We start from the raw sequence: 18,211 nt of genomic DNA on the forward strand, positions 1-18,211 counted from the left end.
TTCTCAACTGAGGCTCCTCTCTCTGTGATGCCTCTAGTTTATATCAAGATGACACACAAAACCAGCCAGAGAAGTGGTCTGAACTGGATACCAAGGTGCTCAGTCTAGATACTAGATGATGAGGAACTAGGCAAGGGCTCTCCTAAAACCCAGGAGTGGAGGGCTTTCGAGGAGGAGGCAGCGAGCAGCAGAGTTAAATATTGCTGGTGGGTCAGGCCTGATAAGGACTAGTGTCTAACCACACGTGTAGTATGCAGTTGCAGTGAAGTAGTTGTGTACTGGGATTTGGCTTATGTATAATTTATCGTAATAGGCTGTCTTCAACTGTGATTGCAAGGAGTCCCTTTTATAAAGTGTATGTTTTAGTAGTGCTAAGTATGTTCATAAGGTTTTGTGTGACAAAACTCTTAAGCTCCATGCCTGTTCAAATACTTTGCACTCACTAGCCTCTGGCAGACACCATTCTGCTCTTTCCATGTCTGATTACTTTAGATACTACTTACAAGGAGAATCATACTAGTCCTCTGTGACTGGCTTATTTCTTTTTTCTTTTTTTTTTTTTTTTTGGTTCTTTTTTTTTCGGAGCTGGGGACCGAACCCAGGGCCTTGCGCTTCCTAGGTAAGCGCTCTACCGCTGAGCTAAATCCCCAGCCCCTGGCTTATTTCATTTAGCCTCAAGGTGTGTTCATGTGTATGCTTTTGGGGGAAGGGAACAAGTTTTCTTCTTTTTAAAAGTTGAATAACTCCCTCATGTTTTCACATAGCACTCTAGAGTAACATGTTCCTTACGAGAAATTAGAATCTCTTATCTAATTGTTTTCTCTAGGCTTCACCGTCAGAACCTGCTGTGAGTTACTCACAGCTTTGAGAAAACGTGGAATGCTAGTGCTGTTTAAAGTAGAAGACAGAGGGCATTCCTTTGTTCGGAAGTACATTGGAAGCTCAGAAGAGGTGATACGTGACATGGCTTTGAGGGAGTAGAAAGCTCTTAGGCTGAGAAAGGGCATTCTAACTGAGTATAGACATTTGGGGTGGAGAGATCACTCCCCAATGTACATGGTTTCCTGACAGGACCTTGTGCTACGGGTAGGGCGGCTGGGAGGGGCACGATCGGGCAGGAAATAAGCTTTTCTTCTTAGGTGCCTGTCAGCAACACAGCAACAGGGGTAGGAAATGGAAGAGAATGGTGGGCTCAGTTTCTTTTTGTGTGTATTTTGTTTCCTTGTCACATTCCTGGGAAGAGGGAATCTCAATTTGAGGAATTATGTCCGTCAGGCTGCTCTCTAGGCAAGCCTGTAGGGCATTTAATTGATTAATGATTGATGTGGGGAGCTCACCTGCTGTGGGAGGGGCCACTGGGGCAGGTCCTGGACTGTATAAGAAGCTGGTTGAGCAAACCACAGGAGTGAGACAGTGGACAGGCCTCTGCCTCAGCTCGCTTCCCGCTTCCTGCCTTGGCTTCCATCAATGGACTGTATAAGCCAAATAAATAAACCCTTTCCTTCCCAAGCTGCTTTGGCCATGGTTTTATCACAGTTCTAGGAACCCTAAGTAAGACAAGTAGCAGATTGTGTAGGGAGAGGGGCTCAGTCCAAGGCACGGCACTTACATGAACATTGTCTCAGTCTAAGCAACATGTGAAGGTCCTCAGCTAAAGCAATGTTAAAGGACTGCTCAGGAAATTCCTGAGGTCTTATGCTGATCAGTTGATTGGGAGAATTTCACAAAACTCTCAGAGATTAGGAAGTATTTTAGTTATTGTTCTAGTAGCTGTGAAGATACACCATAAGCAAGGTATCATATCAAAGCATTAGTCCATGGTGGGAGGCAGGCAAGCATGTCTACGGAGCAGTAACTTGAGACTTTGCAGCAGATCTGCAAGATGGAGGCAGAGAGAGCAATATCAGCCTGGCCTGGTCCTTTGAACCCCAAGTGTCCCCTGTTGACATATCTCCTCCAACAAGGCCATACCTCCTAATCCTTCCTAAGTAATCTACCATCTGGGCACCAAACATTCAAATACATGAGCCTATAGGGGCCATTCTTACTCAGACTACCATAGGACAGAAGGAAGGAGGAAGGAAACAGATTCCAGGCAGAACTATTAGTTCTTAGGATGTGGGACATTTGAAGTGCCTTTAATATACCACAGCTAGTCATTCCAGCTGAGAGAGAAGTACTTACAACAGCCTAGAGAGAGGCTGGCTGCTTTGTTATGTTCCCATTGTCTGTGTGTGTGTTAATTCTAGCCCCTGTTTCTCACTGAGGGAAACTGAGAAATACAGGAGAGATTCAGGATCCTATTTATGGTCACAAAGCTACACCCTCACTAATTCAGAACAGACAAACTAGGCCCAAGTAAGACCAGCCACTCACCCAGTCTCACTTCTTACAGTTCCTTGCCTAATAACAATAGCCATTCCTGTGTTTATAGTAGGTATGGCTGTTTCCTCCCCTCAGAAGTTCTGTTGGCAGTAGCTTCCTCACACTGCAGTCCTGCCTGCACTCATAGATTACATAGCTTTTCCCTCCTTTTTAAAAAAGACAATCTTTGACAATTTCATACAAATATGATCACATACACCCTAACTCTCCTTATTCCCTCCTTTTTACAGACTGAAAACGTTAACTACTTAGTTAGCAGGCTGCAGGCTATGTTCACCTGTCAGACCCTAACCACTATTTTTAAATTGTTATTTTAAAACTGTCTTACTGGGGGTTGGGGATTTAGCTCAGTGGTAGAGCGCTTGCCTAGCGCTTTCCCCAGCTCCAAAAAAAAAGAAAAAAGAAAAAAAACTGTCTTACTGGTCACAGGTATTATATTTTATTACAGATCATAAAGTTCTGTGCTGTTTTGAAATTCTTGGTTAAGGGACTATAATAGCTACCCTTAATGTGTTAATTCTCCTAATGATTTTATTGAGATATAATTCCCATACCATAAAGTATTTGTGCACAGAGTTGTGTCATCATAACCACTTAACTTGAGAATATTTTAATCTCCTGAAAAAGAAACATCACAGCCATGACACCATCATCAGTTGCTCCCCAAGAGTGGCCATCTTGTGCGGCCATTTCACAGAAGTAGCATGATGCAGTATATGGACTAACATCTCAGACTTTTTTTATTTAGAATAACATTTTGAAGTGTATTCATATTGAAATGTATATCCATATTTTTGTCTTTTGGGGGCATTGTTTCTCTTATGAACATAACTTTGTGGAATTATATTAAGTTACGAGTTTTGATGCACATTGATATGGAGTTGAAATTAATTTTTTGTGCTTTATCATTTCTGTCTTATAATAGTGGATTTTTCCTTTATTGAAATTCTAGTGTCTTTATGGAATGGTTTTATTATTTTGTTGTGGGTGAATTATGGCATGTTTGAAACTAGGTTTTAGACAAATTGAAGGTTTTGGAGAGTCAGGGTTCTGGTGCTTTCTTTCTCACAAGTTAGCACGATGAGAACTGAAGGCACATCTCCCTCCAGTTAAGAGTCGCACTTTTGCATAGGTTGCTTCCCATTCGACTGTATGGGCTGACTGGGACTTAGGACTTGTCTCTGGAGATAAAAGGTGATGCTAAGTAAGTAAGATCTGTGCCACCATTATGGAGTTTGGTCTTGTGGGGGTAAACATAAGTCATGAATAAGCCTGACGTGGTGACTCACACCTTTAATCCCAGCACTTGGGAGGCAGAGGCAGGTGGATCTCTGTGAGTTCAAAGACAGCCAGAGGTACCTAGTAAGGCCCTGTCTCAAAAATCAACAAACAAACATAAACAAATGTCCAATTACATTTGTGAGTAAATGCTATGAGGGAGTACTTCAGAATGGCAAGAATCAGTTTTTGGGTGAAATTCGGCCTGATCTAGACAGTATTCTCTGAAAGAAGTATGTGTAGGAATCAATAGGCTCAAGTAGGTAAAGGTGAGCTAGAATATGCAGTGTAAAACAGCATATGCCCGCCCATTGGTTCTGCAGGAAACAGCCTTAGACTTCTCCCCATGAAGCAGTTGTCCCTGCCCATGATTCTGGGCCTTCAGCTAGCACTCTTAAAACTGAAGGTAATGGCTGGAGTCTGGAATCTGAAGTTCCTTCCCTGCCCTTCGGGGCTTGGCTCAGGTGGTGCCCAAACAAAGCTGTTAGACAGGGTACACACAGGCGGCCTCTTAGAGATTTTCCTGCACTCTTCAGTACAAAGAGCCAGGAGGCAATATTCCCTTTTCATGACTGAGGCTTAGCCATCAAGCTGCGACACAAACCCCCACTCTACTTGAGAGCCAAGGGAAGTAAGGTTTTTGATTATGAGAGTAGCAAAGTGGTAATATAGAAGTATGACTGCAATGCCTCTCAGGAAGCTAGTAGATCTTAGAGAAACAAGAGTACAGAAAGCTGGAGAGGGAGATAGAGGATAGGTCATTCACAAGGCCTTGTAGAACATTTAGAAACTGCTTTTAAGGACATTATTTTGAGGCTATGTGCTTTTTAAGGTCAGCGTGGAGAGCTGTAGGAGTCGGCCTCTTTCTCCGCCCTACCCCTACCAGTTAGGAAGCATGTAAAATCATCCAGGAGTAAAGTGGGTTGGGGGTGGCTATGGAGACAGAAGTGCATGGTTTGGAGAGGAATGAAGGCTTTAGGCATAATAACTAGACCTTGAGGACAGGGATAAGAAAACCAAGTGTTAAGTCTGGTCTCCTGGTTTCTGATGTGCTGCCAACAACGGGCCATTTGCCAGCATGAGAGATAGGAGAAGTGGCCTCGAGTAAGGAGAAGCACAGGAACTTGGCTTGAGACACACATTGAACTGGAAAGGGTATTAGAGAAGACTGCATTTGTGAGTCTGTAGGTCAGAAGACAGATCTATGCTGACATAGAAATGTATGGATCATCTGAGGCTGGAGAGAGAGCCGATGTTCAAGAGTACTTGCTGCCTGTGCAGAGGACCAGAGTTTACTTCCTGCCACCCACATTGGGACTGTTATGACAACCTATTAACTTCCGGGGAATTCAGTGTTCTCTTAGACCCTCACTGGGCACCCACAAGCACAAAAGAGGTTCCTGAGTTGTGTGTAGGTTGTAATGGAGATTTGGGAAACAGATAAATAAATATGAAAAGTGTCTGGAACAGAGAAGAGGCTTGAGGTCCATATAGTTGACCGAGACTTGAGGGACTCATATAGTTGGTGGATAAAGGGGAAGGGAGTAGAGAAGGAAAAGCCAAACTGGGCAAAGAAGGAAAAAAATCTAGCTTTTTAAGAGGAATGTCAGGAATGTCAGGCCAAATATCAAATATTCCTGAGAAGTTTTGGGGAGATTGAAAAGTGGTTGGTTTGAAGCTGTGTAAGTTCCGTTGTGGACATAACAGCAGTCATTGGGGGAGTGAGGCCTCTGGGAGCCGAATGGGGCTGATTAGGAGATGAAAGCAGATTGGATGGCGCCCTCTAGCTCAGCCTCATGGTCAGAGAGAAAAGAATACGGCTGACAGGGATGTAGTTTTAATATTTTATAAAGAGAAAATGAGAATTCAGGAGAATGATAACCTCTGAGAGGGAGTGGGGATATCAGAATGATACGTTGGGAATTTCTGGGGTTTGGTGAAGTTGTAGTTTTTGAGAAAGATGAATCCACACTAAGGAATACATAATTACCATTGATTAAGCATCTGCTGGGTGTTAAATACTGAATATTTGGAGGGGTGACTAATTGGAGTGCTTTTCTTATGCTCATCTCTTTTTCTCAGAAGAATGATGAAAATGGAAATTGTTCAGGAGAAGGAGTTGAATTTCCTACAACAAATTTGTATGAGCTGGAAAGCCGTGTTTTGACTGATCACTGGTCTATCCCATACAAGCGAGAAGAATCACTAGGCAAATGTCTGCTGGCTTCTACCTACCTAGCAAGACTTGGTGAGCTTCCACACCTCAGGTGTTTGTTGCAGGACATGAAGTTTCATGTAGGTCAAACACAAATCATTGGCTGTGATTCTGGTCACACCGTTTATTTTCTCACTCTTTGTCATTCCCTGTGGGATGATAGAAGCTGTTTCTGTTTCTAGTAGAGCATAAAATTACTTATAATACAATTGAAAAGCTTTGTAGAGATGAAAATTAACTTTTCCCCTAGGAGCTTGAAGCACTTTATATTTGGGCTCAATTTGGGGCTTTTCAGAATAGGAAGAGTTCTGGCAGTGTACTTCTCTAGCATCTGTGAGGCCAAGTCCCTGAGGGTGGGGAGGAAGGAGTGAAGGGGATGGGAAGGATGTGTAGTTTACTATCATGATTAAATGTAAGATGCATCAAAAGAAGTATTTTGACTAGGCCTAAGTTTAATTTCAACAGCCATCTATGGTGTATTTAGTATTGATTTCCCAACACTGGCATTTATTAAGAACCTGTTAGGATGCTAGGCAAGAATTCTGGAAAATAAAATTGTTTATCAATATTCCCAATGATAAAATTCATTACTAAGTTTAAGAGAGAAAAGCATTCTGGACCCAGTGAGTTGTCGCAGTAGGTAAATGCCCTGGCCTCCAAGTCTATTGACCTAGATGGTGGAAGGGAACCACAGTTCTTTTCCTGAAAGCTGTCCTCCAACCTCCCTACACATACATTACCCACCCCACAGTAAGTAAGTGCGTACAGTAACTTTAAGAAACACTGAATTCTTTTACACTAGGTTCTTCCATTCGCTTAGCATTTGTTCCTTGCTGTTTGTGCGGTGCCAGGCACAGTTCTTTTGTTTTATTTACACAGAACTCATCTGCATTAAGGCATATGATTAGGCCTATGTCCCGGATATCAGGTGCTTTATAAATGGCTGTTCAGGCAGCTAGTGCTCCTAAGCAGCTGCTGCTGTCCTCAGATCATGTAAGCTACTGTGGCATGGAGACAAGACTGTCCATTTCAGGTTTAACTAGTGTCTAGTTGAATGCTCTCATTATTTCTCAGCAAACTACTACAGCACAATGTCTGCTTTTAATAATCGCTTAAGAATCAAAGTTTTGAGTTAAACGGTCTATATGTATGAATTTAGAACAGATATACAATGTCTACAAAAAAGCACTTGGAATCTACATAACTTACATGTTCTTATCTGTTTAACCAAGGTCTTTCAGAGTCTGACGAGAACTGCAAAAGATTTATGGAGCGGTGCATGCCTGAAGCATTTAAGAAGGTAAGGAATTGTGTTGATTGGATGGCTGGTAGGGGCAAGCCTTTGGTTTTAGTCTTAGGAACTTGTTATGCATATGTAAAAATCTATGTAATCAGTTCACGGACTTTGTTCAACTGAGAAATTCTCTTCTATGAAGTAAGCTCTGAATTTGAAACTTAACAATAATTTACTTTCATTCATTTAAATGCTCACACTTACCTTTGGTAAATTTAACTCTTACTTCCTAGTATTTAATAGATTAATTTATACTAGGGGATTATATAAAGGCTGTGACACTTAGTAAATTAGTGTTCACTACCCAAGTCAGGGCCACTTCATGTTTATTGTTTTTTGTTTTAATTTTGAATTTTTTGAGACTATAATATTATCATTTTCCTTCTTTCTTCCCTCTAAACCTTTTATGTACTCACCCTTGATTTCTTTGAAATCCATGGCCTCTTTTTCTTTAATTGTTGTTATATACATAAGTGTGTGTGAATGGAGAGAGGGGGTGGGTGGGTGGGTGGGTGGGTGGGTAGGTAGGTAGGTAGGTAGGTAGGTAGGTAGGTAGATTAGGTAGGTAGATAATCCTAAATGTATAACTACAATTTGCTTGGTTTGTATGTTTCCATCCCTCATTGTGGGAATGTTTCTTTGCCTCAAAGAATCAAAGTACCATAACAGAAAACCAGTCAGAATGCAGGACTGTGGAGCCCAGTCCCAGCCTATATACCTACAACACAAATCCTGCTCCTGAGGCCCAGGGATCGATATGCTTATTGTTTTACCAAGGCAGAAACATATTTTAAATTTGTAAAAGTTTGTTCTTCCTGAAAAAAATGACATGGATGAGAACATTTCTTGTCAAAGCCAGAATGATAAGTTTGCTCCTCAATCTGGTCACTTCTCTTACACAGCCCTCTTCTTCAACTAGGAGACCCCAGACTTGTCCTTCTAAACGCAGTCTGACGCGGCCTGGTTGCCTTTTCAGGACCTGAGTCTTTTTCCTCACAAGAGAAAGGGCTATGTCATAGATATTGCTTTTTCCCCAGTAGAAAACCAAGTGCTCAGTACACTTGGCTGGAATGAGTTTCCCAGGGTCTTATACTTAGAGATTTTGCATTAATTTTTGTCCCCTGTGCAAATTAAGTCACTAGACCTACAGATGGATGATATTTGTATTTACCTTAAAACTTACTGGCATAAATGATCGTTTTGTTAATGGTTATTCCTGTCTGTACTTTGATTCAAGGCATAAGCAATAACAAAATTAATTTGAGAAACAAAATGGTTTAATCTTTGAATAAAGGGAATAAATCTCTTTAAGTTGCATTTGGATAGAAATTATTTAGAATCAAGGTCTGTCCTTAAGATGTATCTGTTCACCAATTTATAATTTTAAATAGAAAGTGTTCTTAATATATAATAGCTTTAAAATAGCAGACATCCTAGTCCGACATGTGTCATAGTATGAACATAGGTTTACAAAGAAGGAAATGCTTGTTTATTTAGTCATGGGAAACAATTCAATTAGTTTAAAAAACAGCCTGTAGGGACCAAGAGTTTTCTCAAACTCAGAAGACTGGAGTTTGGGTCCTAGTACCCATGTTAGGCAAATACTTGTAACTCTAGCTCCAGGGGACATGACACCCTCTTCTGGCATCCACAACACCTGTGGGGGGACACACACACACACACACACACACACACACACACACACACACACACACAAAACATTAAACAAATCTCTAGGCAAGAAAAACAACAAACAACCCAGCCTTTAGGTTGGGAAGCTCCAGATCCAGAAGGATCAGTGGTGAGTTTCACGTCTGGTGTCTGGTGTCCAACTCCAGAGTCGCTTGGGAGAGCTGTTTTGCATTGTACCCTTAGCGGATAACTGCAATCAGGTGCTGGTTGCTTGCTTTTCTCCGAAACTGTGAACACAGATATGCTGAATTATGAGTTGCCAAAAGTTAAAGTTCCTCAGGGTTTAGAAAGATGAAGAAGACTTTCCGCCCTCGTAATTGGACTTGCTGTCTTTGGTTAAGTCTGAACAGCAGGTTTGGTGCCTTTAGGCATAGCCTTCACAGACTGGGCAGGATGTGCTCTGTTTGGTGCTGTGCTCTGTGACTGCTTCCTACTGTGAGGCTCCTCCTTCTATCTCCAGCTTTTCTAGATGTTGGTCCTGACAGCATGGCGAAGGCGCAGGAAAGTGGCTTTGTTGTCAAGGTGGCTTCTTTACTTTCACTTTCCAGCTGACTTGTTTATTCTGCCAGCAGAAGTCATCCGAGTCAGCTCCAGTGTTTGAACCGTATGCCCATCTCTACACAAGGTGCTGCCTGTCTCCCCATCTCTTCTAGGAGGTAGAACTTGATGTGCAAAGTGAAAGTGAGCTAAGGAGATGAGACCAGACTCTGCATTTTATTGTTGAGATTACATGAAACTTCATAATCAGTGCTTCATTTTAATGTGTAATTTTTAGGTATAGGAGCAGTATTCAGTCACTGCTGCCACAAGAAATAGTACCTTGCCAGTTTAAATAAGTGTAATCTTTGGAGTTTTTCTCATTTGAGCTAACAGTGGAACTGAACAGTGTTTTAAAAATGTAGAACTGGTTGGTGATGCACACCTTTAATCTTAGCACTTGGGAGGCAGCGGTAGGCAGATCTCTGAGTCCAAGGCCAGCTTCGTCTACAGAGCAAGTTCCAGGACAGCCAGGGCTACACAGAGAAACCCTGACTCGGAGGGAAATAAACAAACAAACAAACAAACAAAAACAGAAAAGAAAATGTAGAACTGATGTTTCTTTCTTCTACTACTGAAATCTAGGTTTGTCCAGGCTGCTTTTCTTCAGTTCTCAATGTGACCAAAGTAACTTTTTAGTGCAGAGTATTTCCCTATAAAGGGAAATCTTCCAAAACACGGAGCTAGCTCCCTAGCTTGGTGGCACACACCTGTAATTCCAGTGTTTGGAAAGCTAAGGGGGGCAGTTGGGAGTTGGAGGCTAGCTTGAGCAGAGACCCAATCTCAGAAAATAAACACCCAAACCCCAAACCAACAGCAATACAAAGAAAACACCATCCATCTAAACAGAGCCCCGCGAGAGCAGCCTAGAGGTTTAAGTGTGATGCTTTGTGTCCTCGTTCTCTGACCTGCCAGTTAGTTTTGAATTAGGTATCCTAAGGACTGAAGAGTTGAAGCGTCCAACTTCTTTTATTTTAATGAACCTAGCATGATATCATTGCTTTACATTTGATATTTATGCCTATAAATGTTTTAGAGTGAGTAGATTGAAATATCTTATTATTTTGAGCTGTTTTAAATTTGCTTTACCATTAAAAAGTTACTTTTGTACATATCGAAAAGGGTAAGGTACAGTGAGTTAGTGAATGTATAAAATTTGTTCACATTGATAGTTATTAGTAGACAGATGATAAGATGCCGTCCTTCTGAGATATGGATGAAGTGGATTGAATATATGAATCCTTGAGACTCATCCTCCTGTTCTTAGATTCCTGAGTTGCTGATTAATGTTATTTTATCAGCATATATTAATACCTTACCATTCGTTAAACGCTCCTGTTTGTTATATCGTTCGATCTTTGTAACATCTGAGTGAGACGAACAAGAATCATGCCTCCCTAGAGACATTTTCATTATCTGGTATAATAAGAACAATGTCTCTTGAATTTGAGAACGTTACTGAAGGCCGCAACAGTTAGGAACCAGTAGTTTCCATAGTAGATGTCCAGTTTCTGTTTGCCTTGTATTACTTTGTTTCCTGACATAATAATGGAAAACAAAAGAACAAATTAAAAATTGTTTTAATACCAGGCATGGGTTCACTCGTCTTTGGTCCCAATACTTAGGAAGCAAAGGCAGGCCAGACTCTGTGACTTTGAGCCAGCCTAGTCTGCATAATGAGTTCTAGGGCAGCTAGAACTACCTAGAGAGACCCTGAAAAACTTGCTTTTAAACAGACTGCTTTGTTATAAAGAAATTAAAGCTCAAAACAGAACTTCGGTACTGAGTTTGGGATACATGAAGAAGCAGGATGGCAGTTACTACTAGTCTCAAAGCCGTGTCCATCCAGAAGGGTATTTTGGTCATAGTTTTTGACTATTGGAGATCTGTTTGGTGAACTGTAGGTTTCTTGTGGTTTTTCCAAGTTATATTCTAGATTCCCTTTTGTTTTTGTAGCTCCTGACATCGAGTGCTGTTCACAAGTGGGGAACTGAAATTCATGAAGGAATCTACAACATGTTGATGCTGCTAATAGAATTGGTTGCAGAGAGGATGAAACAGGATCCAATTCCCATTGGTCTCCTAGGCGTGCTTACAATGGTATAGTATCTTGAAAATGAAGTGCTACTCTCTTTGTTTTGATTTAATTGAAAATAATCTGCTATTCTTCTACTTGTAACTAGTGAGAAGTGATGAATATTTTGTCATGAAAAGTATGAACTTAGCTGCGAGAATCCTCACCTTTAGTTTAGAAGCAGAGCAGCCATCATGTTCAGAAGAAATGCTTCTCTAGTTCTAATTGATTTTCAATAGCTTTCCCTGGTAACTCTGATTATTCCCATCTTAAATATATTTACAGATATATAAATGGCCTTTTCTCCCATTCTTGTCTTTTTCCTCAGCTTCATTATCTCCAATTTTGTCATTTGGCTGTACTTGTGGCAAGATGCCACTCAGGGATGCTGGCATTGCCTTGCCTCAAGTCAGACCTCTCGCCCTGCTGGCTCATCTCCCATGGCATGGATGCCAGCAGGGCAGAGGAACATGCAACAACTCCATCAGTGGAGGAACCAAGGCTGTATTTTTATCTTCTTTTCTAATGCTAATATGTTGCTATAAAAGTAGGTGATGTTTCTCTGTTCTCTTTGAATCTAGGCTTTCAATCCTGATAATGAATACCACTTTAAAAACAGAATGAAAGTGTCTCAGAGGAACTGGGCAGAGGTGTTTGGAGAGGGAAATATGTTTGCTGTTTCACCTGTATCTACTTTCCAAAAGGTAAATGTAGTTCTTTTTCACCTTTTTTATCCATAAATATGTTGAAAAAAAAGTTGTCTATGCTTCAGAACTGACAATTTACATAGAAGAGTTAAAATTATTTGAAAATAAAAGATAAATATTGCAACTGGTTAATAGAACTTCCTAAAATTTATTAAAAATTTTTTTTCTGTTGCTGTTAAGTAATGTTATAAAAAATCTTTTTATCTGAAATTATATTTGGTGAAAGAAATTACTTCACTGCCCTACATACTGGATTATCAGAACCACAGTTTAATTGGTGTCCCAGTTTCCTAGAGGTATTTGAGAGAGTAGAGCATTTGAAATTACTTAAAATGACTAATTCTACCCCAAAACCATAGTGAAAACAGTCCTCAGTGCTCTCTAGAATTTTCTTGCAAACATGCCAGCATTTAAACTTTCGTCCCTACATTTCCAGGTCCAGTATCCTGATAACGAGAGATCTGTCACGGGGCAGGAGTGTTATGCCCACAAGAGGGTATCATCTAAATGTTCTCTAATTCAGACACGGGTTTTAAAAACAGTTGAAATAAGTCAGTTTTAGTTGTTAGAATGGTGTCCATCACCTCATCAGAAGCACATTTGGTGTGGCCACTTGATGTTTACCTGGCATTATTCTAGGTTTGGGAAATAAATACCAATACTCCTTGCTTTTATCAAAAAGTATAATAGTACATGGTTCTTGGCTCATGGTTATTCTGTACAGAATAAAAAAAAGCTGTCTTTGATAACTTTCCAGTTTTGAATGACTTGAGCAGTATTTGTTGGTTTCTGTTTTGTTGTTTATTTTATTTATGCGTGAGTTCTCTGCTGTGTGTACACCTGCATGCCGGAAGGGGGCATCAGATCCCTTATAGATGCTCATGAGCCCCCATGTGGTTGCTGGGAACTGAACTCAAGACCTCTGAAAGAGCAGCCAGTGCTCTTAACCACTGAGCCATCTCTCCACCCCAGTTTTTAAATTATATAGCAAACAAATAAAATAATACATAAGAAGCAACAGATAGCAAAACACCATCAAATTAGACCCTCCCAACATCTAGCAGTGAAGATTGGAGTGACCCAATTGAGAGAGAAATGAAATGTAACATCAAACCAGGGCTTGTGGGAATCTAACTGGAGAAGTCTAACGGAGGCAGGCAGCTGCAGTTTCCAATAGAACATGTCCAGGGCAGATTAGAGTATTCTTCAGGAGAGGCCTACAAGAAAAAGAAGAAATAGTGAATCAGCCATTTACAGTCACCTAGCAGAAGCAGATGGGGAAACCTTGAAACAGTCATGCTTGGGTTCCCGATTGAAGTCCCAGGCAGGGTAGAGCAGACTTTCCATGGATGAACTTTTCATCTCTTTTTCACTGCAGATGTTTTTTATATGATAAGATAAACAGTAGTAACCTGACTTAGAAGTCATTTACTTGCCAGCTAGTCTCAAGGACACGTTTTTAATACCCTTATTTGCTTGCCGCTTTCCATTGTCCCTCTCACAGAGTGAGGGGACCAGCCTGTTCTAGGACAGGGAGCTTTGGAGGAGACAAGGGGGAGCCTCCTTGTTCCCTGAGTCAGCTTCCAACAAGCCAAACAGTGTGTAACACTACACGAGGATAAGTCCACCTCTGTAGTATAGTAGAGGAGATAGAAAGCAAAAGGTTACAGTAAGTAAGCGATTGGTGCGCTTGTCTCCCGTGTGTGGACTGTGGGGAGGGATGGCTAGTGCAGCGCTGCCTCTCCTGCTGCTGATTGCCCAGGATGCCCAGTTGACTCCCTTAGTAATCCTGGGAGTAGGGTCCATTCTACTCCCTTTGCATCGTGAATGAGAAATTAAAACTACATAAGTATTTCCAAAGGCCAGGTACCCAGGTACAAGAAGAATTTATGCAGTCATGAAATTTGAACTTAAAATAAATACTAAAGTCTTTTCTTCACTTTTTGTTGTGAACATAGCACATTTACTGTGTTACATGGCAGGAGTGTGTAAAAGTGCTACACTTAGTGATTTAGTGCAGATAAATATTCAGCAGACATTTATTTTCCTCCCTTTGCTTTCTATAACTGAGACCAGAAAGGTTCAATCTTTGTTTCTCCTCGTTTTCTCACAGGGAATTACTTCTCCCAGGAGAGCCCTGGCTGCCTGCTGCCTCCTCAAGCATTTTGCTCCTTAGGGTTCCTGTTCCTTCTCTGGTGTCTTAGTCGTTCCCTCCCTGAAGGGTTATTCTCCTTCAGCATGCGCTGGTGTTTTCCACCTCTGAGTGTTCTTGCCCTTACATCCTTTGTGGCTCCAGCATGGGTTTCCTTCATGGACAAACCTCATGAAAGATTGCAGGTTCTCCTGTCATTCTCAGTAGCTGCCCTGAACTTAACTTACTAACTGAACAAAAGCTGACTTTCATCATCTTTATTCTCCCATGAGTAATACATATAGACTTTAGTTTGTTTCCTGGGGTTCCCTCTACCTCTAATTCCTACCTTGTTATCTCTAGTGGACAGTCTCTTAATGCTTTTCTGTCTCTTTTTAAACCATATAAAAAGGTAGCTCACTTATAAAACATGCTTTAGTTAAGTGTCCTTCAGTGATGGTTTTTAATGCCCTGAACCTTTATTTCACGTTTCTTAATATTTTCACTGGTTTTTGTTTTTTTTTTCTTTTTCTTTTTTTCGGAGCTGGGGACTGAACCCAGGGCCTTGCGCTTGCTAGGCAAGTGCTCTACCGCTAAGCCTAATCCCCAACCCCCACTGGTTTTTAAATTCTGAACTAATTGCTATTATTTGTCAGAATAATAAATCTGTCATTCGCAGTGTCTTCTGGCTTTGATTAGGCCCGTCGAGAAAGTAGCTCCTGGTCTGGTTCTTTATGAGAAGTGCATTTCATCTCCCTTCTTTTTCAGACTCCTCTTCCTTCACCCTTATCTTTTTAACTCTTACGTGGCTGATTAAGATATTCTTACTGTTTCTTTGGTGCAGATTCAGCTTCGTAGTTCAACAGTTAGTGTCTTGTGTGCATGTACATACACAAGGGGGAGGTGTGCATGAATGGGGATGAGGTCTGTGGTGCATGTATTCATGTGAGTTTGTACACATGTATTTCAGGTCTTTGTGCATGCCTATGTATGTAGGCCAGAGGTTGGTATCATCCGTCTTTCTTAGCCACTCCCCTGTTGTTGAGATAGTAATCACTTTACAGTGGTTAATAGAGTTTGTCTCAGTTCTGTCACTTCTCAGACGTTATCTTTCATGTATGTGAGTACACTGTCACTGTCTTCAGACATACCAGAAGAGGCATCGGATCGCATTACAGATGGCTGTGAGCCACCATGTACTTGCTGGGAATTGAACTCAGGACCTCTGGAAGAGCAGTCAGTGCTCTCAGTGCTCTTAACCACTGAGCCATCTTTCTAGCCCAGCCATTACCTTTTGATGAATTACTTTCTCTGTCAGACAGTCTGTCTTCTTTTGGAACTTTGATTGGATACACATTAGACTTTCTCATTTTGTCTTAGGTGTTCCTTCCCTTTTCCCGCTTATTTCTGTTTCTTTGTGTTATATTTGTGGTACTATGCTCCTCATATCTATAGTTTAGTTTCCTTTTATATTTGTATTTAGTTTTAGTTTTCTATTTAACGTTCAAATCTTTAACTTCACGTGCACATGTGTGTACACACACACACACACACACATTTTGTTTGTTTTGTTTTTGAGACAGGGTCTCATGTAGCTCAGGCTGTCCCTGTACTCCCGATCTTCCTGCCTCTGCTTCTTAACTGTTGGGATTTCAGGGATTGCTTTGCATGTTATTGGGCTGTTTTCTGCTACCTGGCTTTGGTCCAGGCCTTCCTGTCTTTGTACTGTACTTTCCTAAGGAGTGTCCTCTGTTCTCATTGATATAATGTCACCTTAATGATGAGAACGTTATCTTTGTGGTTCAGACTATTCTCTGAGCATGCCTAAGTTAAGAAGACAACCCTCCCTTCTTAGTTGTCATACAGAGTTCTCAAGATTCACATGCCTGTCAGGGCCTTGCTGTTGCCTGTAGCCTCTCTTCTTTTCCACTGAGTAAATAGCATCACTGACTATCTCAGTGCTCAAGCTAAACCCAAGTTGGCGAAATTGACCTGTTTTCTTAGTTCCTGTATTCAAACCACAACCAGAGTCTGATTTAAAACCCTGCCAGGCCTCCAGTGTGTACTCTGTGTCCTGCCATCATTCTGTTCCACACCCACCCATCCTATCTTGTTCTAACTGATTCTCTGAATGCTTCCGGGTCTTCCGTTCTTCTTAGAATGGAAAGACTACCCTGCCTCTCCTTGGCGCTTGCATGCTGTCCAGGCCTTTACTGCTGCCTCCAGTCTCACTGCCAGTCTCCACAACTCAGTCCAGGCAGCCTGGGAGTGTACTCTGTGCCTTCTCCAAATTGCCCTCACCACTTTAGCCTTCTGCCTTTAGCCTACTGTCCTGCACAGCACCTTGTGTGGAGAAACCTCCTATTCTTTAAAGGACTCTTTGCCTTTTATTTTTACAACTGATTTATCATAACTTGAAGTGCTTGTGTATGTGGTAGTTTTTTAGCTTTTAACTGCTGCAATCTGAGCTCTGTGAAAGCGGGTGTGACATCTCTTTCTACCTAAACTTAAGCCCTAAGTGCACAGAAGAAAGAAGGGAAGGGAGAGCCAGGAAGGGTGGTGATGATAAGGCTGGGACTGAACTCTAACCTTTGACTTCCTTTCTTTTATTCTACTTTTTAGGTAATAATTTTTACTTTCTACAATAAAGATTTCAGTCCTGAATGGTCATTCCCAGCCCTTGGGAAGTAAGCAGGAGAGTAAGGAATTTAATACTAGTCTCAATTGTGTAGCAAGTTCAAGGCCAACCTGAGCTACTTGAGACCCTATTTTGGAAAAACACAATAAATAAAATACAACTTTCTTAGAGACTTTAACTTGAGGTTTCTTTTTCCTCAGAGAACTTAAACAGCAAACTCCAACTGCCCCAAACGCATACACGCTCCTCATGTGACAGTGCCACGAAGGTCTAGATCTGTATGCTTCAAAAATTGTATAACATAGGGGCTGGAGAGATGGCTCAGCGGTTAAGAACACTGGATGCTCTCCAGAGGGCCTGAGTTCAATTACAAGCACCCACTGGGTGCCTCACAACCTTCTGTAATGGGATCTGATGCCCTCTTCTGGCATGTACTGTGTGTGTGTAAACACAGAATACCAATACATTAAAAAAAAAATTAAACAAATTGTATACAGCAATGTCAAAGGCTTACATTAAGAAACATTAGGGAAAGACTTCCAAAGTATGTTTCAAATTTTAATGCTTTTCCTTCAGATTTCCTATTTAGGAAATAAAAAAGGTTAACAATGGGGAAGCTTTTCTCTTCCCATATTAATTTTTGGATTTATTTTCTCACAGGAGCCTCATGGATGGGTGGTGGACTTGGTAAATAAGGTATACACTTTTATTAATTTGGCTTTGAGATACCACTCCTAGTTTCTAGTGTGACTTCTGATAGTTCAATATCTTAAACAAGTGGAAAATAATTATTAGTTATTTTTTAGTTATTTTTCTGTTGCTGTGATGCAACATGACCAAAAGCAGTGTAAACAAAGTTCATTTTGGTTCATAAGTCCAGAGGCAGAGCACATAATGCTGGGGAAGGCATGGCAGCAGGAGGCAGGAGCAGGCATCTGCCTGATCACATCTTATGCACGCACACGAACACACACACACAGGAACCAGAGAGCAAGCATGGGAAGTGAGATGAGGCTGTAAACCTCAAAACCTGCTTCCACGGATATACATACCTTCTAGCAAGGCTGCCCTTCCTAAAGCTCCATAGCCTCTCCAGACAGTGTCACCAACTGGAGACCAAATGTTCAACTACATGAGCTTGTGGGTGATAGTTCTTGTTCAAGCCACCACAAATAAGAATGGTTCACTGAGGAGGAATGCTGTATAGTCCTTCTCTGTATGTGATAAAGTAGAGCTGAGCATCAAGTTTCTGGTTAGTTG

At 41.2% G+C, this 18,211-nt stretch overlaps 1 protein-coding gene across 3 annotated transcripts in view; it reads left to right on the forward strand.

Moving 5' to 3' along the window:
* Usp24 (ubiquitin specific peptidase 24) overlaps positions 1–18,211 on the forward strand; it is a 129,762-nt gene that overhangs the window by 21,449 nt on the left and 90,102 nt on the right. For 2 of the 3 annotated variants that reach the window (XR_015619722.1, XM_087549156.1), the window contains exons 2-6: positions 5,749–5,911; positions 7,111–7,178; positions 11,358–11,501; positions 12,057–12,179; positions 17,612–17,647. Coding sequence is in view for 2 of the 3 variants with exons in the window: in XM_087549156.1 (XP_087405282.1) it covers positions 5,749–5,911; positions 7,111–7,178; positions 11,358–11,501; positions 12,057–12,179; positions 17,612–17,647 (534 nt within the window). In the remaining variant the exon portion in view is untranslated. 3 annotated transcript variants of the gene reach the window in all.

The sequence above is a fragment of the Rattus norvegicus genome, chromosome 5 (genome assembly GCF_021556685.1).
Source record: "Rattus norvegicus strain SHRSP/BbbUtx chromosome 5, alternate assembly SHRSP_T2T, whole genome shotgun sequence".
NCBI classification, from domain to species: Eukaryota; Metazoa; Chordata; class Mammalia; order Rodentia; family Muridae; genus Rattus; species Rattus norvegicus.